This window comes from Urtica dioica, chromosome 10 (assembly GCF_054948205.1).
Source record: "Urtica dioica subsp. dioica isolate 48M chromosome 10, U.dioica_male_clone48M_v1_H2, whole genome shotgun sequence".
Taxonomy (NCBI): domain Eukaryota; kingdom Viridiplantae; phylum Streptophyta; class Magnoliopsida; order Rosales; family Urticaceae; genus Urtica; species Urtica dioica.
Window position 1 is genome coordinate 18,276,760 of NC_142765.1, and position 25,531 is coordinate 18,302,290.

Sequence of the window (25,531 nt, forward strand, 5' to 3'; positions counted from 1 at the left end):
GTCAACACGTGAGTGGATCGTCACTCATCGTGACTCGGGACAAATAGCATTGCTCTTTGTACAAGCGTAAAAATCAAAATCAAAGTATATTTTGGTTAGGCCGTATGTCTTTTATTAGGTTTTAATCCAACTATTTCTAAGATTAATTGTGATTCTGTTAACTTTTTTTTTTTTAAATAAGTTCAAATAACATTATTTGATCATTCGACTTGGATTTTAGAACATCTTTCCGGCCTCCAATTATTGTTAAGGTCCAATATGCACGTCGGCTCATGTCGGGGATATTTCATAAATAATTATTTTTCAGTATTGTTTACGAAAATGACTAAATTGATTTTATTGCAAAAATATTATTTTTCAAACCGTTAGTAATTATTTTTCTTATAAATAAACTTGTAAATTATAAATTATGTTAAATGAAACTTAAAATAGTAAACTAATTTTAAATTTTTTCTTTGTAAACATCAAGAATAATGATAGTACAAACTGAAAAAAGCTATCTTTGAGATAAATAGACAGGTTATTTATGCGATTCGTTTTTTAAAAAAAAATGTAATATCACTGACATTTTCCATGCTCATGTCGAGGTTGTTCAAAATGAAAAATAGCCCATAACGTGAAGTAATACATAAATAAATAACTATAGAATATAAACCTATAAGAACATGTACAAAAATAAATTTGAAAATACAAATGAACAAAAAAAAAATATAAGGTTTTATAAAGAAAAAGCAAAAAAGAGAAGTAAAAAATAGCTACTTCTTTAACAATTAAAAGATGAATAATATGTTATCACACAGTTATCAGATTCCAACTCAAGCTTGTTTGGGCCAAGTGGTAACACCACTCTCCTCCCAAGGGAGTACGCGTGATCGAATACCGACGGGTGCAATGCCCACATTTAATTATTTTTAGATATTTATATTTTGTTCAGCCCCTCATATTTGTAAATATCCGATCTTGTATCATTGGCTTATAAAGCCCTCCCTAACAAAAAAAAAAGTTATCAGATTCCAACTTTATATTTTTAAATTCTTAAGAAGAAAAAAAATAGAAATATTATTCATACCATACCATCCTCTCTTCTATAGAGTGAGGTTAAAGAGTATACATTGGACAATGAAACTATACTGAGATCTCTGGAGGTGAAATAACTGCCACCCCAAAAACAAAAGTTACAACTCCATTGACTAGCTCACATCTTGCAAGATTTGTTGTCACTACAAACTTCAGTCTGTAAAAACAAAAACAAAAATACACAAAAAAAAAAAAGTTGATATCAAAACAAGCACTGAGTTGGTTTTCCAATCCACAGATCTTACCTTCTTCTTTCGTCGAGCTTCCATGATCTCTTCGATGGCCGGTCGACCTAAAAGATTGAAAGATTTATAATGCCGGCTAGAAAAATCGGTCTAGAATATAATAGATCTTGACGAAATTTAGACTTGTTTATTACCCGTGACCGGTAGACGATATTTAGCCCAAATGTTATAAACAGCTTCGGCTAGTTTCCCAATCTTCAAAAACAAGAAACACATTTTTTTTTTATATATAAATCCTAACAAACAAAGATCCATCAATTTATTTAATTTGAAATAAAAACACTTACAGGTTCATATTTGGTTATGGCATAAACCCATCCAAGTCCAACTTCTTCATATAATCTCCTAAATGCCTGGATAACATTTATAATCAGCTCACATTCAAGGAACATCAAAATGTTAATTTATGTCTTTATTTTTTTTTTTTTACTATAAAAATTTCAACCAAGGCTTGATTTGTAAGAGAATCAGATAGAACTTACTTCAACGTTGGTGACGATGGTACCGTCTGAAAGAATTGCATGAATTCTACCCATAGCCTAGACCCCCAAAAAAAAAAAAAAAAAAAAAAAATTGATCAATGGAATGAGTGAAAGAAAAATGTGATTGGTATATCAATTCTGGTAATGATTAAATTACATCTCATACAAATACAATACGTAGATTTTATGGTTTTAGTAATAAGAAACTACAATACTAACTCACAGTTTCAAAGTCAAGGCCTTGATTCTCATCAGGAGAGTAATCTTCAGAACTAATGTCAACAAACTTGATTGTCCCATAACTTTTGTTCTTCTCTCTGAGCATGTTCACCTGCCAATAAAAAATTAATAAAAAGAAACATAAAATCTTACAAGAAGCTATTTTTATTTATTCATTCATTCACTTTGTTGATTATATGTTAATTAAAGAAAAAAAATTAAATAAAAATAATTAGTACCTCTCTCATGCAAAGTGGACAATCACCATCATAGAGCATCTTGATCTTCCAATTCTCAGGTGGCGGAGATGATAATAATTTATCATCTTTTTTATTTGGAGTCGTAGAATTCGCAACTGCGCGAATTCTAATATTGTGTCCTGCCCAAAAAAAAAAAAAATGTTTAAAATAGCAATTTAATTAAAAGAATTCCACATTCACCGCCTAAATGAAAATGGGAAAAAGAAAATTACAGAGAGAAGTTAGAATAATAACTTACGAGGTAATTGGTATCTAGGAAGACGGGAATTGCGTGAGACAGAGAGAGACTTGAAATCGGCAAATAGAAGAAGAGAATGGTCTTTTCGTGTTCTTCTGCAACATGATGCAGATATGGATGAAGCCACTCCTCTTAATGCCATTTTTCTTTTTCTTTTTTTTTTTGTTGTTGTTTAACGAAGAAGAGAATAAGCCATGTCGAATTTTGTTCTATGTTTTCTGAGGGACACGTGGCGAGTTCTGGGTCACCATATATGCTTTGAGAACTGATGGCTCTTGTTTGGCCTTCTTTGTGATACTAGTTAAAAAAAGGAATAAAATAAGTGGAAGACTTTTAATTGTATTAAATATAATATACATTAAAAAATTATACAAAATATATTGATAAGAGAGGGAGGAAATAAATTAATATACATAATAAAAAATTATACAAAATATATTGATAAGAGAGGAAAAAAAAATTAAAGATCAGAAAAAAAAAATTAATGATAATATATGTTATTGATATAGTATAATATAGTATTAATTATGATTATAATATACATAAAAAAAATTATACAAAATATATTGATGCTTGGAAGGGAAAAAAAATCAAAATTGGAATGCAAAAAAAAAAAAAAATCAAAATCGGAAGTAAAAAAAAAATCAAAATCAGAAGGAAAAAAATGGCTTCCACGTGTCGCTGTCTGGCGGCACCAGGATTCAAGTTGAAATAAAAATATATACAAAATATATTGATGAGAGCGGGAAAAAAAATCATAGGTCGGGAAAAAAAATAAATGATAATATATGTTATTGATATAGTATAGTATAGTATTAGTAATTATGATTATAATATACATAAAAAAATTAATATTGGAAAGCAAAAAAAAAAAATCAAAATCGAAAGTAAAAAAAAAAAAAAAAAAAAAAAAATCGGAAGGAAAAAAAAATGGCTTCCACGTGTCGCTGCCTGACGGCACCAGGATTCAAGTTGAAATAAAAATATATACAAAATATATTGATGTGAGAGGGAAAAAAAATTAAAGATCGGAAAAAAATGATAATATATGTTATTGATATAGTATTAGTAATTATGATTATAATATACATAAAAAAAAATTATACAAAATATATTGATATTTGGGTTGAAAAAAAAATTGAAAAAAAAAAAAAAACCCGGAAGGCAAAAGGCAAAAAAAAAAAAATTATACATAAAAATAATTATACAAAATATATTGATATTTGGGTTGAAAAAAAAAATCAAAATTGAAAAAAAAAAAAAAAAAAAAAACCGGAAGGCAAAAGGCAAAAAAAAAACATAAAAAAATTATACAAAATATATTGATATTTGGGTTGAAAAAAAAAAAAAAAAAAAAAGGGGCAGGCAAAAGGCAAAAGTAAAAATAAAAAAAAAATAAAATAAAATAAAAATCTAACCAGGCTCCGCCACGTGTCGCCGATTGGCAGTGCCACGTGGCGGAGCCTGGTTAGAAGTTTTCCCACTTCTAAAATGTAATGGATAATGGATAAGTCCGGTATACATGAAGGGTTTTTATTTTTAATTGATGTGTGCCTTGAATCAAGATCAATAATTTTATTTTTTGTAAAATGACGAAAATTTTGAAAATTGGGAAAACGTCAAAAAATCAAATATAACAAAAGTATATTTAAAATATATATAATGGTGTCGTTTATACATTTTTTTTTACCTTTTATATTACTTGACACTCTTTTGAAACCTAATTTTACCCTTATTTATTTAACATTTTAATTTAAAAGAAATTTTTTTCAAGAGAAAAAAGACATTTCTCTCAATTTAAATCAATGCTCTTCAAACGTTTTTCTCTCTCCAAAAGTCTTTCTCCGAAACTATGAGTTTCAAAACCATCTCTTCTCTAAGCCACCCACTATCCCTAGACACCGGCCATCATCCTCATTCAACGGTGGCAAGGCTAAGACCTACGGGGGAGGCATGCTTTTTTAAGACTTTAGTTGATTTGCTCCTTCTCTGCTTTCCTTCCCCGCATCCAGAGTTGCTCTTCCAGCAAGGCCTTTCTCCGATGACCTACCTCAATGCCAATTTGTGCCTTTGGAGGTTCGGCTCTTCACTTCAACGTTTGGTATTTGCTGTTATTTGTGGTTTTTTTCTTGGTGGCTCGGTGGAGCTTGGTGTCGCCCTAGCCATGGGCGATCTTAGGCGTTCCCTCAGATCCGGCTATCCCCGATCTATTACTCCTGGCGAACGTGGCTCAACATCTCCGTCGCTCCTGGATGAAGCTCTATGACGAAAACCATCCTCGATCTTTGCTTCGGACCTCATTGGGCCTTATATTTTCAGATCAACGCCTCCCCATCGATCCCAGTTCAACATCTCTATCCTGTGAGACAGGGCTCGTCAAAGGTACTACAAGGCCTTAGGGGTGATTTTGGTTTTTGCCCTTAAAAATTGCAACATTTTGTCTCATGCCGTACCTCTCTTAAACAAATAATACCTCATCTCTCAAATATACCCTTCTCTTTTTCATTTTTTTTATTATTTAAAAAAAAACACCTTATTTTTTTAGCACTCTTCCTGAACGCATATTGAAAAAAAAAAAAAAACAGCCTACGTGCTTGGCACACCACACCAATCATCAGGTGAAGCTTCATTCGGGCGGAAGACATTCTGGTGGCGAAGACTAGTTCCGGCGATGGCGACGGTATTGACGGTGCAAAAACTCAAGCCCTAAACAAACTAGGGCTTTGTGTTTAGGTAATTTCATCAATGAAATTTTTATATTTCGAGTTTGATACTTATTTTGTTGTGTTAAATTGAAAACTTTGTTAGATTTGAACCAGAAAAATATGTATCCAGCTCAATGAAACTTTGATTGGAAAATATTTTCGAATCTTGAAGATGATCGTCAAACTCTACCGATACTGATTAATTTGCAGTAGATCAGTAGAGCAGTAGAGTTCCAGAGGTAGAACAATAGAGCAGTAGATCAGTAGAGCAGTAGAGTTTGATTTAAGCAGTAGAGTTCCAGAGATAGATCAGTAGAGCAGTAGAGTGGATAGTTATATCAGTAGAACAAAGTAGATTTATATAGTAAATTTCTATATTAAATTTATTATCAGTATTCTAATTTTTAATTTTCAAATTGTATATTTTAAAATGTGAATTTTTTTTCATATTGTATATTAAATTTTTAATATGCAAAACCCTACTGATCAGTAGAGTACCTCTAATGCTCAGTAGAATCACTAGTAATATTTATCTATTGACCAGTAGAGTAGCTCTAATGCTCGGTAGAACCACTAGTAATATTGATCTACTGACCAGTAGAGTAGCTTTAATGCTCGGTAGAACCACTAGTAATATTGATCTACTGACCAGTAGAGTAGCTCTAATGCTCAGTAGAGTCACTAGTAATATTGATCTACTGACCAATAGAATAGCTCTAATGCTCAGTAGAGTCATATAAAATTTAAAAAATATTATAGATGAATCTAATTCTAATAAATTTTTCATTATTATTATATATGAATCTAATTTTAATTAATTATTCACTAATTTTAATCAAATATATCATACGACACATATTATAGATGAAGCTCATTAATTTTATATTATACATATGACTTTGTTATTATACATGAAACTAACTCATTCTATAAATTTGTCATTAATGTTATAGATGAATCTAATTCTAATTGATTGTTCACTAATTTTAATCAAATATATCATAGGACACATATTATAGATGAAGCTCATTAATTTTAAATTATTCATATGACTTTTATTATACATGAAACTAACCAATTCTAATAATTTTTTTATTAATTAATGTTATAGATGAATCTAATTCTAATTAATTGTTCACTAATTTTAATCAAATATATCATAGGATACATATTATAGATGAAGCTCATTAATTTAAAATTATTCATATGATTTTGTTATTATTTTTCACGAAACTTATTATACATGAAACTAACTAATTCTAATAAACTTGTCATTAATTAATATTATAGATGAATATAATTCTAATTAATTGTTCACTAATTTTAATCAAATATATCATAGGACACATATTATAGATGAAGCTCATTAATTTTAAATTATTCATATGACATTGTTATTATTATTTTTTTTAAACACTATGACTTTGTTATTATACATGAAACTAACTAATTCTAATAAATTTGTCATTAATTAATATTATAGATGAATCTAATTCTAATTAATTGTTCACTAATTTTAATCAAATTTATCATAGGACACATATTATAGATGAAGCTCATTAATTTTAAATTACTCATATGACTTTGTTATTATACATGAAACTAACTAATTCTAATAAATTTGTCACTAATTAATATTATAGATGAATCTAATTCTAACTAATTGTTCACTGATTTTAATCAAATATATCATAGGACACATATTATAGATGAAGCTCATTAATTTTAAATTATTCATATGACTTTGTATTATACATGAAACTAACTAATTCTAATAAATTTGTCACTAATGTTATAGATGAATCTAATTCTAATTAATTGTTCACTAATTTTAATCAAATATATCATGGGACATATATTATAGATGAATCTAATTCTAATTAATTGATCTACTGACCAGTAGAGTAGCTCTAATGCTCGGTAGAATCACTAGTAATATTGATCTACTGACCAGTAGAGTAGCTCTAATGTTTAGTAGAACCACTAGTAATATTGATCTACTGACCAGTAGAGTAGCTCTAATGTTCAGTAGAACCAGTAGTAATATTGATCTACTGACCAGTAGAAAAGCTCTAATGTTCAGTAGAACCAGTAGTAATATTGATCTACTTACCAGTAGAGTGGCTCCAATGCTCAGTAAAACCACTAAAACTACTGACTAGTAAAGTAGCTCTACCACTCGGTAGAACCTTGCATTTCTATAAAAACGTTAATGCCTTCAAAATACCTTCTCAAGTACTTGTTCATCATATTAATTTCTAATAATAATAAGTATCAAGACACATAATATACTTAACTAGTACATATATTAAATACAAGTCAAGGGTCCCAATTGCCTTCAAAAATATCAACGGCCATCTTCTTCTTAAAGAGTGAGCATCGTTTATATCTTCAAAGCCTACTCCGGCAGAATCAAACTCGATATATTTGATTGCATATATTCCACAATCCGTTCCCGTGTTTACAAAAAACAAAAGTTAAAAAAACAACACAAAGTTGATTACTTAACAAATAGACATTGTAAATAGCATCTAAATCTTTGATATGAAAAAACGTAAGAATAGTAGCAAACAAGTTATAATTATTATTTTTCTTAATTTTGCTTTGGTCGGGTAGAATAAAAACTATTATTCTATTAATATTGTTTACTCTACAGTTCAGTAGAGTAGGCTACCGAGCTGTAGACTGGAGCACAATCTGCTCTACTGACCAATATATACTATTCTACTGGTGAGTAGCGTTTTCTTGCAATAAATTAAAAGTGTTTTTACCTGAATGATCCGATCATTTAACGACTCTTCATCGTCGTCACTTTCATGTTCTTCTTCCTCTAATGCATTTGAACCATCATCATTTCCGTTCTCTTCTTCGTACGTGTACTCCACACTCTCTTCGTCCGTGGATTCTTCGTGATTATCTTCATTTTGTTCTTGTTGTTTTTCCGCTTCTATAATGGATTGGCGAAAACTCGAACCAATGCCTAAATATAAAACCAATACAAAACCGATACTCCATTTAAGACATGGAAGATTTGAGATGACTAACAATATGATAAGATGCAATTTCCAGAAGTCTATACCACTATTTTCATATAAATGTCTAAACACTTAATGCTCCTCTCCAACCGTTTGCTGGCGGTTGTTCTAATTCCACTGCACGATTACACAAGGTAGATTGATGTCAATACACAATCGAAAGATCTGTGACATTGAAAGTGGCTGAAAAAAGTTCTATAATCGTTACGCCCATAGCTATAATAGATTCATAAGCAAGCACATATATCACAATCTTAAATCAATTATGTCAAATTGAGAAGATTGAATTAAGTTCTGAACCAGAAAGAGGAAAACAAATGAGGTCGGCAGAGTAAATGAAGCTTCTATTTCGCGATGACAAAGTAATGCTTGAACCAGAACTTCGACGCATTGGAAGAATTAATTACAACATGAAGTTTTTGTATGTTCTTTAGAATGATGATCAAGGAGCAAATCCATAAAATAGTGAACAATTTCCGTCCAGACGGAGGAGAAACAAAAAGTGGTAACTACACTATTTTGTTCAATCAATAAACATACACCCTCCCGTGTATCCAGTTTCGAAAAATTAGTATTTATCTTATAAACATTTCTAGAATCAAAGCACAAGAACATAAATTAATTTCCAAATGAGAAAGTTAACGATAAAGGTTACAGACATAGTTCTGATAATGAAGATAACAACTATACTTATCTAGCACATACCGGTTGGACTTTCAAGAGATTGGTAGCCAATTTTTATACTTATCTAGCACATACCTATGGTGAACCCAGCAATGGATCGAGTATTGGAATTGCTTAAGAAGTTTGCCTCCGATGTGCGGAATGAAAATATTTTGAAAGATAAGTTTACCTCATCCTCCGCGCGCCGCCTTCGTCCTCCGCGCACCGCCGTGTCTCACCTCGTCCTCCGCGCGCCGCCGGTGTCTCTCGGGCCCCTTTAAATCTTCTCAGCGTCCTCTCTCTATCCGCTCACTCACCCCACGCCTCTCTTTCTCTCTATCTTAGCTGGATTTTTTTTTCCTGTGGTCGGGTTCTCTCTATGGTCTCTCCTCTTTCTCAAGTGAGAACCCTTCTCAAGTTCACTACCCCAGGTCTGAGCGGGAGGGAGAGTAGGAGTTTTCAAGTTTTCTATTTTATTTTTAATAAAAAAACATGGGCATATAAGTAATTTTGATGTTTTGGACTGAAAAAATATATAGAAAAGAAAAGAAAAATGAGATGAAGGTATAGAATTAAAACCAACTTTTTTATAAATGCAATGAGTTAATTTTCTCAGGCCTTAGGCAAGAATAAAATTTAAGGCCTTTATTTTGAAAACATATAAATATATTATAAAAAAATTGGGTCTTGTATATAATAGTTTTATTTCTGAGGTCTTTTTTAAAAAAAAAAAAAAATTGGGACTATTTTTGGCCTATTTTTCCATTAAACTTTTGAGGCCTTAGGCCATGGCTTAGGTGGCCAAAGGGTTGGGCCGACCCTACGGTGAAGTCAATGTTATTGAAGTTGAAAAATCTCACATTGGTTGTGTGTGTGAATGAACATGTGTTTATATATTAATTGGACCTCTCCACTTGACACCAATTGGTTTTGAGTTGGAATTCAACATGGTATCAGAGCTTTGTACATTCACACAGCTTAAATTTGACCCGGCCCACGCGAAACGTGATGGAGGTTATTACTCGGCCTGGTCAAGCTATGCGTGAGAGAGTGTATTGAAGTGGGTAAGTCGCACATTGGTTGCGTGTGTGAATGGACATGCGTTTATATATCGATTGGACCTCTCCGCTTGACACCAATTGGTTTTGAGTTAGAATTCAACAAATGTAAGTCTGGATGAGAGCCACTTTTCTCTCCCGTTGTCTGGCTTCGGATCATCGATACTGTTTGGGTTTAAGAGAGTGGCATATGAATTTTTGTTGGTGCGAAGTTGGGTTGGGAATCTAGACCATATTGTTTAGTTACTAATAAAATCATTTTAGTTTTTCAGTTTATTATCAAATTTATTAGTAGTTTTTGCATCATGTTTGTTTTAACTTTTATTGGAGATGGATTAGTTGTCGTCCACATTTCCTCTTGGGAAAATTTGTTAGATTTTTGTCTATACAGACAGAAGAATCTTCTTCACCATGGTCGCCGAACCACGATTGGTTGGATCTCTCCACCAACAACGAATGGTTTATTGAAAGAGCCGGAGATGTGCTCTAAGTTTTATGTGCCTCTTGTTTTTCCTCATTTTGGAAGCGTGTCAAAATGAGCGGTAAATTACACTTAATTAGAGTTAGATCTTTTCCGATCTAGATCGTTGTTGTGCCTTTTATCAAGTGATTCTGAATTTGTATTTGCGAGTATTTTACCCGTCTTCTAATAGAATGTTCGCCGAGCTTTTCCTTAAAAAAAATAATAATAAAAAAATAAAAAAATCAATGCCCTTCTTTTGCATGCTATTCGAAAGCCCTTTTGCAATCATTTACAGTGTGGTATCATTATTTTAGATTTTGGCTCTATACCCATGATACATTAATCCATACAACACACTTGCACTGTCAATTACTAAGTAAATGATATATAGAAGAAGAGAACTGAGAAGAGCAATGGGGTCTTATAAAGGTTCATACACTACAAATATCATATTCGAGCATATGCAATTTATTCCAGGGCTCTATAGATCTGTGGGTACAGGTCTATAGAGGAGAGGCAAAAGGGCAGAAGTCGCGCGAAGGCGGCTGAACAGCTGCCAAAAGCGGTTGTTTCCAGCAATGTTGGAATCTCGGATGACGGAGAAGAACTCTAGTGAAGCCGAGGTGGCGATTTTTTGGGGTATTTGTCCGTACGAGTCTAACCTATGCAATTATTTTTTTTCTATTTTGTCTGTTTTTTTTCTCAAAAGTTCAATGACATTTTGTATAATATTCTCAAAATTTGGGCACGAACAAAGCGTTGTTGCCATTTTGACCTTGCAATGCTGTGAAACAGAAGCTTGTAATCCATTTTTCGACAATGGTAAAACTCACGACTTCTGGTTAGCGGTTTTTCCCGCCTCGAATTTTCAAGTTCTCGATCTTCATATTCAATCTTCTCCTCTAATCAAACATCAGGTAAGAAATGGAAGATGTACAAAACAAACACGGGTTTAACTAGAAAAATGAAACACTCGTCCCTTAGTTATTCGTAGCACCATAACTAAATCCAAACATGATCATCAAGCAAGCAATCAAACAATGGACAATTGAGTTTCACTCACTCCAGTACTTGTCATCCTCTTCATCGCCAGCATTCTCAGCGCCGTCGTCCTTGTCATCGCTGGTCAAGGCTCGAAACCTAGCCACGTCATCCACGGCGGCTCTCCGAAAGAGAGCCACGTCGACGGCCCCGGAGACCATGTGGTAGCCCCTCTTCGCGAGGGCCTCCGGCGGGTCGTGTGGCATCGCGAAACCCGACAGATACGCTTCCGAACCAACTCCCAAGACAGCGGTCTCGGCGGCTCGTTGAGCCTCCCTGACCTTCTTGTGAGCCGGGTCCCACAAAAACCCCATGCTCGCGCTCAGGTCCAACGGACCCATCTGAACGCAGTCAACGCCCTCCACGGCGGCGATCTCCGCCGCCCTCTCCGCCCCTCGCTCCGACTCCACCTGGCACATCACCAGAAGCTCGTCCTCGTAATTACTCAAATACCCTTCGTCGATTCCGTACCTGGAGGCTCTCACGACGGTGTGGGCCGAGCCGCGGACGCCGCGGGGAGGGAATCGGGTGTACGAGACGGCTTTCTTGGCGTCTTTGGGGGAGTCGATCATGGGGAACATGATTCCCTGTGGGCCCAGGTCCAGGGCTTTCTTGGCCCACGTGGCGGAGGACTCCGGGACGCGGAGGACGGTTGGGGTTCCGGCGGCGGAGAGGGCTCGGATGCAATGGAGAGCTTCGGTGACTCCGCCGGGGCCGTGTTCCATGTCCACCACCGCGAAGTCGTAACCGGCGAGCCCGACGATCTCCGCCATCGTCGGAGAGAAGCTCAGAAGGAATATTCCGTACAGAGGCTCTCCGCCGCCGTTTCTGAGCCGGGATTTCAGGGTCTGGTTTGGGGAATCACGGGAGGGTTTGGGGTTGGGGTTGAAGTTCTTTTTTGCGGCGGCGGTGATGATGAATCTGGCGGTGGTGAGTTTGGGGAATTTGCGGGTTATTAGGGTTTTGAAAGGGAATGCGTTGGTGTTGGTGGTGGTGGCAAGAAACGGCGTCGTGGCGGTTTTCGATTGTGACGTCATCGCTATCGCGGTGGTGGTGCTACTCAAAGCCGTCATTGTATTGTTGCCTTTGTCGTTACTCGTTTGGGAAATGAATCTTCTGTAGAGTGAGTGAGAGAGACTCTGAGTGATGGTCTACTTTTTTGCTAATGAAGCTTGATATATGCCTACAGTTTCGCTTCTACGTTCTACCAAACCGTTAATGACAAATTTTTTTTTTTTTTTTAAAGACCTGATGCATATCCAGATCTTTGGGGAAAAAAAAAATTCTATTGACTATTCTTTAAAAGAAAAAAATTAAATAAAATTTAAAAAATACAATTACCACATTATTTACACGGCGGGTATTTTCGGTGTGGGCCGATTAAATGGGTCGGGTCAGTTGCATTGATGTCTTCTAGATGGGCCCACCACGCAATAGTTAAGATTGAATCGAGGGAAAGTGCGAAACTAACCACACACACACACTCTCTTTTCTTTGAAAAAGGATAAGAAAGAAAACCATAGAGCCATGGCAATCACCTCCTCCATTATCAGGCCTCCTTTACGCTTGCCATTCAACATCACCGGAACGACAAAGAATCTCTCTTCGTCTCTCACAGCGAAATGCAGTGCCAATAGCGAGTCTAACCAGCAGAGGGTGAATCTGAAGGACGCCGTGGGAGACCGCGTGGAAGAGCTTCTGAAGAGCGAAGAGAACAAAGGCTTGCTCGTCGGCTTAGAGGAAGCCTCGCTGAGGGTCGAGAAGGCAAAGAGACAGGTCGCCGAGATCGAGAGGCAACAACTCGAGGCCAAGAAAACGAGAGCGTACATCGACGAGCTCGAGCGACGAGCTTCCGAGATCGAAGAGTGCGAGAGGGAGATATCGATGGCCAGAGAATTGGCCGAAGAAGCCGAGAAGGTACTCAGATACGACGACGACGACGACGACGACAAGAGCAGAGATAGAATTGAGTCGTTAAAAGCGGCTCTCGTGGCGGCCATTGCTGGCACGTTTTCGGGATTGCCGATCGCCGTGGCTGCTCGGGAACAGCTGGTTCTGGGCGTGGTGGTGAACATCGTGAGCTGTGCGTTGTTCGGAGTGACGTACCGGTACACAGTCAGAAGAGACATCGACGATGTTCATCTCAAATCCGGGGCCTCGACTGCTTTCGGTATCGTCAGAGGTAACTAAAAGATCCGCATTTTGACGGGTTCAAATTTATGGATTGATAAATTTCTATTTTTACCGGTTGTTAACCACAATTAATCAAGGAAAAATTGTACAAAATAATCATTTGAAACTTATTAATTAGCAAAATAGTCAAATTTCAACTTTTTCAGCAAAATAACTAAATTTACGTTTTCAAAATTTTTTTGACAACGAAGATTAAGGTTGTGTTTGGTTTTCATTCCAAAAACTGTTTTTCACTTTTTGAGTTGAAAAAATTGAAAACAAAAAGTGAAAATGTGTTTGTTTTAATTTTTCGGAAAAAAATTTCAAAAATTTTTGAAGTTTTGTAAAAAAGTAAAGAAAACTGAAAACAAATAAAATGTGTTTTTGGAAAAAAATTTCTTCTCTTCTCTTCTCCTTCTCCTCATCTTCTATTTTCATTCTTTCAAAAACAAAAATGAAAACTATACCAAACACTTTTTTTTCAGTTTTTCACTTTCTCAAAAACAAAAATGAAAACTGTACCAAACAGCTTTTTGAAAAGAACTGCAAAATAATTTTTCAGTACAGCTAAAAAAATTAGAAAATATAAAACAAAAACTTTTTGAGTTAACTACCAAACACAACCTAAGTTTTTTGACGATTATTATAAACAATTTATCACTTTCAAATAAATTAATCTAGGGTTTAAAAAAAATTTGAAACCAACTTATTGCACATTTTGACTATTTCACTCAATTAAGACAAACACCGACTATTTTACAAATTCATAACTTTAAATTGGCTATTTAACTACATTACTCATTAATCAATTATGAAGAAAAAATAATAGGATGGTTTATGTAAATAGTCAATTCAAAATAATAGATTTGTAAAATAGCATAAATTTGTATAAAATTAGTTAAATAGTAAAAATGTGCAATATCCAAGTTTCAAAAAAAAAAAAAGACCTTGAGATTAATTTATGGGCATTGTAGCGAAATAGCCAAAATGAAACTATTAAATTTGTTTTTAGCCTATGTTTCACAACTTTTAGGAAAATAGCCAACATGATTATGTTGCAATAATTAAGGTCTTATTTACCTTTATTTATTAATAAATTCGCCATTTTCTCTCTCTTATTTTTTTCCTACAGTTTTTTACATAAAAACTTCAAAAAAACCATATATATCTCATATGAACTCGAAATTGAGTTATTCCAAATCCTACAGATTCATGACGCCGAGATCTTCAAAAATAGATTCATTGTGTTTGATGAAAAATAATGTTTAATACCATAGATGTAGAAAAATCTACCTTAAATATGGAAATAAAAGAAATTTTTTGAAATTATAAAAAAAATGGAAATGTAAATATGATGCATTAAACATAATTTTTCATCAAACACATAGGGTCTATTTTTGAAAATCTCGACGCCACGAATTTGTAAGATTTGAAATCACTCAATTTCGAGTTCGTATGAGAAATATACGAATTTTTGAAGTTTTGATGCAAAAAAAATTATTTGAAAAAAATAGGAGAGAGAAAGTGACGAATTTAATAATAAATAATGGCAAATCAGACTTTAATTATTGCCACATAAGCCATTTGGCTATATCACTAAAAATTGTCAAACATATGCTAGATCCAAAATCACATGTTTAAAGTGTCATATTTAGTTACAAATCTCTAAATTTATTAAGTTGTTTTATAATAATCGTCAAATTTTTAATTTTAGCGCTAAATTAATTTTGGCAATGTAATTTTAACTACTTTATTGAAAATTTGAAACTTTTGACTATTTTGATAATCAATTAGATGACTATTTTGTATAATTTTTTTAAAAGATAATATCGAAACTAACGGTTAATTAGTTAACCGTTCTAAAATATTTAAATGATTAAATATTTTTCCACTTTTAGAGATAACTAAATAAATAATGAATTCATCTATTGATTTAACATATAAAACTCACTAAGGGTGTCGTATCCGATTGTAGGGCTTGGAAGTTTGAGTGGTGGAGAGGGATTTGAGATGAACATAGAGAGCATAAAGTCTCATGCTCTCCAAGCTGCGTTTTACGTGTCGAAAGATCTTTTTGTGTTTCTTTCTGCGGCTGTCGCGCTTGATTACTGTCTCAAGGTGGGGCTATTGGCTCCTTTTTCATCCAAATCCAAACAAACTTAATTCATATATTGCATTCTAGCTTTCTTTTTTCTTGAATCCTTTGCTTGAGCTATATTACTAATTGTAAATCACCCCACCCGCCGATCTCGAGGTGTCTCTTTAGCCGAAGATAACGGCACTATTTGGCATATTTTTGTTTTAAAAAAATGTTTTTCAATTATGCTTTAAAAAAAAAACTGTTTTTCTCAAAAGCTACGAAAATCTTATTTTTCCATTTTCTTCTATATTTTGTAAAAGCATTTTTCAACTTTTACTAAACGATATTTTATCAAACACTTTAAAATGATTGGGCTTTTAGAAAACGCTAAAAGCAGGCTTAATAAACTAAGTCAAACACATAAATCAAACCAAAAACGAACAACTCAACTGTTAGAAATCAAACATCCGAAACTCGGACACTATTTGAAGATAACTTGAATCACACGCAACACACAAACATAATTCAAATCAAAGAAACGAAAACATAAATTGTAAATGAACCTGAGAATTGTTGACGAGGTTCAGCGTTAACAAGCCTACGTCCCATCGAACTTCTTCAGAGTGAGGTTGCTTGATTTGTACTAATTTCGAGAAAAATTACAACTTCAAATGATTACAAACTACATCTCTTAAGAAAATTTCACCAAAAAACAACAGATTTTTCCTTTACGAGAGTCTCACCAAGTTCTTGCATTTTTCTTTCTTTCTTTGAGACGAGTTAATCAATCTCTCTTTCTACTATGTTTTACAAATCATTACAATATGTATAGCTGAGTAGCATAATGACTGTCGCTGGGCTTGATCATGGCCGTTCACTATCCTCTAATCGTGATCGCAAGAAGTGCCTCGTCAGCTTCGACTTCAGTCTTCATTAGCCTTGAAGTTGTTGTCATATGCCTTTGTTGTGGAAGTTTGTAGTAGATAATGGTCCTTTGTTCTTCTTATTAGTATAAAATCTTTCTCTTCTCCTTTCATTTCTGAATTCATCATTCAATTCCTCATTCACTCTGGTTGTACTCTCAACATTTCAAGACAATGCCAAACTTGCCAAGAGTGACAACTTTAGTACCATCTCAGGATTATCATTAGTGCTCACCTTTAGCACTGTTGATCTCTCCTCCAAAAACCCTCTCTCTGATGAAATGGTACTTGATGTCTATATGTTCGATTTTGTTACGGAACACGGGATTTTGGCATAAATACAAAGCACTTTGATTGTGAAAGTAAACTATAATTCCGTCTTCATATATCGCGAGTTCCTTGAGCGTTCCTTTGAGTCAAATTCCTTCTTTCATTGGTTCAGTATCAGCTACATATTCAACTTCAATGGATGACGGAATTGCAATTGCGAGAGAAAGGGTGTTTTTTTTATAATTAAAATGCTATTTAAGTACGAAATTGGATTTTCAGAAAATTGTCATAAAGTCAAGAAAATGTCAACAAAAATTACATATGATACAATTATGTATTTTAAAGATGTTATATTATTGGGCGTAATAGCTATTTAGCTAATTTCAAACTTAATTTTAAGGAACTATCAAACGTTTCGTTTATTTTGGTAAAATAACCATTTACCAAAATTAATATATATTTACTAAATTAAGATATGTAAATACCAATGACAACTATGTAAAAGACTATTTGATTAATGAAGTCATGTCACCAAATGTGGCTAGATTTTAAACATGGTCAAGACGTTGATCAGATTGCAAATCCGGCCTAGTCCATTGAATTTTTCTATATTATTTTCCCTTACATATTTCTCTTATAAAATGCAAAACTCAGTAAATGAAAAAAAAAAAAAAAAAAAAGGTAATTTATTAAGACTAGAACAAAATAACAAGTCCTTCCAAGCTCCAATAGGGTAGATTTATTGAACAAATGATTATTAATAGCAATGCTAATTTTAAAAAAAATGATTAACATAATACAAAACTAGAATCCGCCACGAAAATCACTGGGCACATTCAAAGCCTCAGTTTTTGCCTCTCCATGATAAGAAGAAGAAGAAACCAACATCGTCAACCAATCTCTACAAAATATATATACACAACTCAAACTTCTCAAATAAGGAAGTTCATAGCCAACCCAAATCCAAGCCAATCCCATCCAATCCACTGAAAATGAACAAACCGGACTGTATTTACACCATTTTTCTTTCTTTTCTTTCTCATACCCCATGTGCCAAGATCTGCTTGATCTTCTCTACATGTCTTCTCTTCTTGTTCTCACCATAATGAAGAACCACTTGAGCACGCTGGCCAGCATTTTCCAGCGCCTCGCAGCCCTGACCACCTTCGCGTCCCGAGCCCCGGCCGCGGGCCACAGATCTTCCTCGGCCCCGTGGTGGTGATGATGATGATCCCCGGGCGACCCGAACCCGAACCCGAACCCGTGGCCCGGGAGATCGTCCGCGCTCAGGAACTGAAGGTGCGGGTCTTCGCAGATCAGCGGGCCCACCGCCCCATCGACGGCCTGGCTCGGGAAGCTCAGCATCGCCGCCTCGGCGTGGTCGTACCGAAGGTCCATCATCGGAAACTCGTCCTCGTCGCCTTCGATCCCGCTCGTCCCGGCGAGGGAGGAGTAGAAGGAGGACATGATGTCGGGCGAGGAGGCCGTGGACTGAGGGAACTCGAACCCGACGTTGACCCTTTGAGGGACCGAGAACCCGCTCGGCGAGGCCGAGAGAAAAGAAGGGGCGTTCGGTAATTGACTCAAGGCGCCCCCGGCGGAGGAGGAGAGAGAGGCTTCGTCTTCGACGGCCACGACGTCTTCCCAGTGCTCAAACGCCGAGCTTACCATGTTGTTCGCATCGACCTGAAAGAGAGATTTGTATTTGAATGACGGGTAACTAAAGAATTTGATCTTAGAATTTTAATTCTTGGGTGTTTTTAAAATGCATAAAGCCTGGTTTAGAAGCAAAAAAAAGAGCCTATACGTTGATGTTTTTGTGACCGGGTTTTGACTTGATGTATTTGTTGTTCTAAATAAGTAATTAATTTTCGATTAAAATACTTACATGAGGACTGAATTTGATATTATCCGTAAGTTGTTGGGACTATTTTGGAAAATCTTTAGATCAACATATAAAGAATCTTACATAAAGAAACAATATAAATATTACCCTGTCGGTTTCGGAGAGCTTATCAGCTGGAACATATTCTCCTTCTGCGAGTACTCCCATTACTTGGCCGACGATATTGAAGACAACCCCGGTTTTGTGCTGCGAATCGGGAAGGCAGTACACACACATCCCCTTTTCGAGCACGCATTTCCGAGCATGATCAACCGTGATTTCCCACATCTTCGTAGACATTCCCGGCCCTAGGATCTGAACATGTCATACATTTAAGAGTCAGCGAGGTTTTTCGTTTCAACAACTTTTGACACAACACCCCGGACATTGACGAACATGTATCAAAGAGAAATGAAAAGCATGTGAATTCAGGGAACAAGAGCGGGTAGTGTTTACGTTGCGGAGCCGCGGAGAATCGACGAAGAGCAAGGTAAGGAAGTCCTTCACCGTGTAGACGTGTTCTTGGCTCAAACGCTTGTGGAACGCTCCGTCTTTCCCGATTTTTTCTAACCTCCAAACTTCGTCGGATAGTGAAGGAGGATGGTGCTTCTTGTACACTGCAGTGAGATAGAATCCACATTTTCCGATCAAATAAAAACTAAAAAAATAAATTTTTTTTTTTAAAAAAGTCACACCGAATGACATAATTTTTTTTTACACAATGCAGTGAAAAAAAATATCAGGCAAAACATACTTTCTGATTTATAAGAGCCAATAAACTATTATAAGCAAAAATAAACGGAGTCGTCGCTAGAGTAACACAATGCACAAGGCAATGGAAAAAGGAAAAAAAAAACACTCACGCAAGACTTTATAGTAAATTAGAAAACACGAAGTGCATAACTCCTGCAATGACTGAAAAACATCATGGAATAAAGTTAGTAACTTTTCGATGATTATATAACTTACATTCTCCACGGTGATCTCTGACAATAAAAGATTCCGTCTTTGCTTCTTTTATTCGAGTCCCGTCGAAGGTGTCTAGAACTCTAGCCCCGAGCCGGAATCTACGGCTCCTTGTCCAGCTTGAGTTATCGGTGAACGAAATCTCGCCCAAAGAGCCGACCCCGTCTTTGAGGTACAGAATCGGATCGCCCGTGAGAAGGGGTTTCTTGCCTTCCCTCTCTCTTACAACGTTGTTCTTGAACTCCTGGAACGTCCAATTGTCAGACTCTTCGCCGTCGAAGTCTCCTTCGAGAACGACGATCTCGACCTTGGCTAACGATTCGGGTCCGGTGTCGATGATTTTTCCGGTCGCACAATCAACCAGAGCCACTTGTATGGAAGAGACTTCTTCTCCTTCGATTCGAGCTCCGGTGAATACCGGGAGAGAGAGATTGCTCAAGAATCGGAGCTTTAAGCTCCTTGTCTCCGACACTTGTGTCTCCTTTGCGCAAGTCCTAAGACAAGATCAATAAGAAAAAAAAAAATGCCCAATCTTGTTGTTACACGACGTAAGTTGGTCAATTTTTTTAAAAAAAATCTGGTGTTGGGCTTCGTTAAGCTACGGTTTCTTACTGATTCATATCGGTCAAATGCTTTTTCAGGGCTGATTCAACTTCCTCTTTAACCTGCCATTTAAATATAATTAACCAATCTCCAACCACAACATCTTTATACATAATACTAAAAAAAAGGCTAGGTTCAGTCAACAGAAAATAAAATAATGAAAAAAAATAATATAGATTTCCATGAGTACCAAAAGCGCAAGCGAATTAACATAGAATCACCTATTTAAATAACGATTTTCTATTGCCATCTACTAAAACCGTTAAAGATTCTTCTGGGTTAGAAATAGTCTCCAATTCTTTTATTACTTTTTGATAAAATATGGGCAGTTGTTAATTCTGATTAAACTGCAAAGCTTCCACAAAAAGGATTAATTGATTTTTCAGCTCCGAGCAGCGCAAACGACACACAAACTTAAAGCCTCGACTAATCCGCCAACAAAGATTGGAATAATAATAATATTAAGCTTACCACTCGGCGGATCAAAGGCTCCAAGAAGCGTTGAAGTTGATGCATTGTAACTGCGTCCATGACCACCCTGAAATTAAAAATTAAAAATAAAAATAAAAATCATTACAAACTATCAGAAATTCTAGAGAGTAGAGACTAGTTCAATTCATTTTTTAAGATCATCAAGTATTCAAGCTTTGGCTTGATTAGTTATCGTTCATAGCCAAGCTCAACAATCCAGTATCTACTTTCTCATCATTCAGAGTTTCAGACCATAATATACACATTCAAATCCTTATCACTGATCATATCATCCGAATTCCAAACTAAACAAACCCACATAAGCGCTTACTAATAATTTCAATAAAATATTACCATCATGCTTAAAAAAAAACCCAAAACCCCAATCCTATATTCCAAAGCGGACAGTCAATAACATAAAAATAATAGCAAATGAATAAACTAAAGAAATTAAATGACTCACTTTTTGAAATTAGGAATCTTTCGACGCTTATCATCGGGACTAGTAGACCCTTCAGAGGGAGGAGCTCGATGGTTACCATCTTCTGGGTGTCTCTTCTGAGACATTATCGGAGCAACGAAAAAAGAAAAGAAAAGACAGAAGACCCAAAAAGCAAAGGTTGAGAAATAAGATGATGAAGTTTGATTTTTCTTAAGAAGTGGTATTTTTATTTTCACTGAAGACCATGTCATGTGTAACTACAGAGCATTGAAGAGAAATTACACGAATTACTATACGACCAACATGCTATGTATGTGGGCTCTGAATAAAACGATAAGATATCGATCTTCCTCTCAATCATACATACAATACGCACACACACACTCATATATTTATATATATATATATACACACATATATATATAGAGAGAGAGAGGACAATATGATAGAAGTTTATAATAATAAATGAGATAGAGACAAAACTAATGAAATATGGTGTGGTCTGTCAAATGAGGGTTTCCCTTATCTGAATATGGCTGTGTATGGGATGTTTCGTCGCTTTGAAACTTCACTATCATCTCTCTCTCTCTAAAGGTGATTTTGTTTTGACTTCTTTGCATCGGTTATTTTGTATTTTGGCTTAAGACCCAAATTGTAATTTTGCCCGGAAGTGAAACGAACCTCGTCGGAAGAAGAAAGGAGAAGAGTTCGAAGAAGAATTTTTTTCAGGATTAGTAGTGATGTTGGTGGGGAGAGAGAGAGAGAGAGAGAGAGAGAGAGAGAGTGTGTTTAACTTTTTATGGTGCGAGATTTTGTTGTGTTTGTGGGCCTACCTTAAGCGCGTTTACGTATTACTGTATAGGAAGTCAAACTTGATTCATTGAATAACATTTTAAAGTAATTTTTTTATTCTTTTGATTAGATAACAAGCAGTATGTCACTATCGTGATCGTGTTGTATCCGAATAATTAACATATTTTACGGTAATGATTTTTTTATTCAGACTCACGACTCTACAAATAAAAAACCTAAAAACTGTTTAAAATTGTACAGTGTAAGACAGTGTACGGATAGTTAAAAATCGTGAGTTGTGTCAGACAGCATCACTCTATTTTAATTTATAAAAAGAAATATATATATTTTAATTTATAGAAAGAAATATATGAATACATGTTAAGATATATATTTAAATTTTTTTGAGATATTTTTATCTTCTTCATTAAAAAAAAAATCCATACGAATGAATAATACTTGTGTTTAAGGTCCAATCTCTTCTTTAAAAAAAAATCATCTATTTATATATATATAAGGAGACTAAAACCCTCAAATACATATTTTAAACCCATTTTTTTATACCACATTTGAATGATGAAGAAATGAATTTTTTTTTATAAAATAGTCATTTGAATTTAATTGATTAGCAAAATAGTCAAAGTTTTAAATTTTCAGCAAAATAGTCAAAATTACGTTGTCAAATTATTTTTGATACCAAGATTAAAAATTTTGACGATTATTTTAAGTATTTTATCACCTTCAAACAAATTAAACCTAAGGTCAAAAATGCTTTGAAACTTGATTTTTGTATATTTTGGTTATTTCACTAATTTTAAACAAATTTTGACTATTTTGTAAATTCAACACTTAAAAAATTGTCTATTTAACTAAATCACTGATGAATAAAACTTTTAGACAATATATAATTGAAAATTAAAATCGAAGGATGACACGTTAATACTCTATCAAACAGAAGATAATAGAACAGTTTAAACAAGCAGTTGATCTATCAACCACAAAAAATCATCAAAGTATTTACTCCAACATATATATTGCAAGACTCTGAGAGAAATTAGCTACTCAGTTTTCAATACAAAAGAAATACATAAACCAAAACCAACCAATAATTTTAAAATAAAAAAAATTAAAATGGTGCCTATCGTACTCACGACTCTCAAAGATCAAAATATCGATAATATATCTCTATATATCGTCGATATCTCTTTTTTTTTATACCTCGATAAAATATCATCAATAAACGTTCTCGTTTTATAAAATATCGTGATATATCGCCGTTTTTTTAAAATATCGCGATTTTTTACAGTGCATTAAATAGCAAAATATCGGCTATATTTTTTAAAAAAAATCGTTAGAATTGAACCAATCCGATATCGATCAGGTATGTGCAAATTTTATGCAATATCGGCGATATATCGTTATATCCTATATATTCATGGAAAATCACCAAGAGACGAAGGATTGTTATGCCATATCGCCGATATCCGCCGATATATCTCTGGTATGAGTATAAAGTTCAGATATTTGAAAATGATTGTGGAATTTTTTTTTTTCATTTTTACATCGATTTAACTCGAGTTTTGTTGAAATTTTTTTTTGCATATTTGAGATTAGTACTTGATTATTTTTCAGATCCCCAACTTTTTTTAAAGTTCCGGCAAGTTTTTCAATTTTCCGCCGACCCGCTACCCATTTTGATATAACTTAAGATATATATTTAAATTTTTTTGAGATATTTTTATCTTCTTGATTAAAAAAAAAATCCATACGAATGAATAATACTTGTGTTTAAGGTCCAATCTCTTCTTTAAAAAAAAAAATCATCTATTTATATATATAAGGAGACTAAAACCCTCAAATACATATTTTAAACCCATTTTTTTATACCACATTTGAATGATGAAGAAATGAATTTTTTTTTATAAAATAGTCATTTGAATTTAATTGATTAGCAAAATAGTCAAAGTTTTAAATTTTCAGCAAAATAGTCAAAATTACGTTGTCAAATTATTTTTGATACCAAGATTAAAAATTTTGACGATTATTTTAAGTATTTTATCACCTTCAAACAAATTAAACCTAAGGTCAAAAATGTTTTGAAACTTGATTTTTGTATATTTTGGTTATTTCACTAATTTTAAACAAATTTTGACTATTTTGTAAATTCAACACTTAAAAAATTGTCTATTTAACTAAATCACTGATGAATAAAACTTTTAGACAATATATAATTGAAAATTAAAATCGAAGGATGACACGTTAATACTCTATCAAACAGAAGATAATAGAACAGTTTAAACAAGCAGTTGATCTATCAACCACAAAAAATCATCAAAGTATTTACTCCAACATATATATTGCAAGACTCTGAGAGAAATTAGCTACTCAGTTTTCAATACAAAAGAAATACATAAACCAAAACCAACCAATAATTTTAAAATAAAAAAACATTAAAATGGTGCCTATCGTACTCACGACTCTCAAAGATCAAAATATCGACAATATATCTCTATATATCGTCGATATCTCTTTTTTTTTATACCTCGATAAAATATCATCAATAAACGTTATCGTTTTATAAAATATCGTGATATATCGCCGTTTTTTTAAAATATCGCGATTTTTTACAGTGCATTAAATAGCAAAATATCGGCTATATTTTTTAAAAAAAATCGTTAGAATTGAACCAATCCGATATCGATCAGGTCTGTGCAAATTTTATGCAATATCGGCGATATATCGTTATATCCTATATATTCATGGAAAATCACCAAGAGACGAAGGATTGTTATGCCATATCGCCGATATCCGCCGATATATCTCTGGTATGAGTATAAAGTTCAGATATTTGAAAATGATTGTGGAATTTTTTTTTTTCATTTTTACATCGATTTAACTCGAGTTTTGTTGAAATTTTTTTTTGCATATTTGAGATTAGTACTTGATTATTTTTCAGATCCCCAACTTTTTTTAAAGTTCCGGCAAGTTTTTCAATTTTCCGCCGACCCGCTACCCATTTTGATATAACTTAAGATATATATTTAAATTTTTTTGAGATATTTTTATCTTCTTGATTAAAAAAAAAAATCCATACGAATGAATAATACTTGTGTTTAAGGTCCAATCTCTTCTTTAAAAAAAAAATCATCTATTTATATATATAAGGAGACTAAAACCCTCAAATACATATTTTAAACCCATTTTTTTATACCACATTTGAATGATGAAGAAATGAATTTTTTTTTATAAAATAGTCATTTGAATTTAATTGATTAGCAAAATAGTCAAAGTTTTAAATTTTCAGCAAAATAGTCAAAATTACGTTGTCAAATTATTTTTGATACCAAGATTAAAAATTTTGACGATTATTTTAAGTATTTTATCACCTTCAAACAAATTAAACCTAAGGTCAAAAATGTTTTGAAACTTGATTTTTGTATA

The 25,531-nt window shown here is 33.9% G+C and overlaps 2 protein-coding genes and 1 pseudogene across 3 annotated transcripts; 1 reads left to right on the forward strand and 2 right to left on the reverse strand.

Moving 5' to 3' along the window:
• Positions 1-997: 997 nt before the first annotated feature.
• On the reverse strand, positions 998-2,716 carry LOC149383696 (Putative thiol-disulfide oxidoreductase DCC). Its single transcript, XM_089629108.1, has 8 exons — positions 2,522-2,716; positions 2,263-2,402; positions 2,028-2,135; positions 1,805-1,861; positions 1,610-1,675; positions 1,457-1,517; positions 1,323-1,369; positions 998-1,234 (listed from the first exon to the last, which is right to left on the reverse strand). The coding sequence occupies exons 1-8, from the start codon at positions 2,661-2,663 to the stop codon at positions 1,196-1,198; spliced, it is 660 nt and encodes a 219-aa protein (XP_089485234.1). The 5' UTR covers positions 2,664-2,716; the 3' UTR covers positions 998-1,195.
• A 10,247-nt stretch (positions 2,717-12,963) lies between these two features.
• LOC149383697 (homer protein) lies at positions 12,964-15,953 on the forward strand. Its single transcript, XM_089629080.1, has 2 exons — positions 12,964-13,668; positions 15,634-15,953. The coding sequence occupies exons 1-2, from the start codon at positions 13,014-13,016 to the stop codon at positions 15,819-15,821; spliced, it is 843 nt and encodes a 280-aa protein (XP_089485206.1). The 5' UTR covers positions 12,964-13,013; the 3' UTR covers positions 15,822-15,953.
• A 1,694-nt stretch (positions 15,954-17,647) lies between these two features.
• LOC149383698 (calmodulin-binding protein 60 A-like) lies at positions 17,648-22,068 on the reverse strand (annotated as a pseudogene). The gene is made up of 7 exons (XR_016301740.1): positions 21,320-22,068; positions 20,857-20,923; positions 20,395-20,447; positions 19,786-20,276; positions 19,273-19,433; positions 18,925-19,131; positions 17,648-18,617 (listed from the first exon to the last, which is right to left on the reverse strand). The product of XR_016301740.1 is annotated as a calmodulin-binding protein 60 A-like (transcript).
• Positions 22,069-25,531: the final 3,463 nt, after the last annotated feature.

What these genes read in the sequence shown, in the direction of transcription:
- LOC149383696 (XM_089629108.1), bottom strand. Translation starts at nt 2,663, where the DNA reads ATGGCATTAAGAGGAGTGGCTTCATCCATATCTGCATCATGTTGCAGA. An exon ending in ATATCGTCTACCGGTCACGG is followed by an intron (nt 1,370 to 1,456) that starts GTAATAAACAAG and finishes TCAATCTTTTAG; the next exon opens with GTCGACCGGCCATCGAAGAG. An exon ending in AAGCTCGACGAAAGAAGAAG is followed by an intron (nt 1,235 to 1,322) that starts GTAAGATCTGTG and finishes TTGTTTTTACAG; the next exon opens with ACTGAAGTTTGTAGTGACAA.
- LOC149383697 (XM_089629080.1), top strand. Translation starts at nt 13,014, where the DNA reads ATGGCAATCACCTCCTCCATTATCAGGCCTCCTTTACGCTTGCCATTC. An exon ending in TGCTTTCGGTATCGTCAGAG is followed by an intron (nt 13,669 to 15,633) that starts GTAACTAAAAGA and finishes ATCCGATTGTAG; the next exon opens with GGCTTGGAAGTTTGAGTGGT.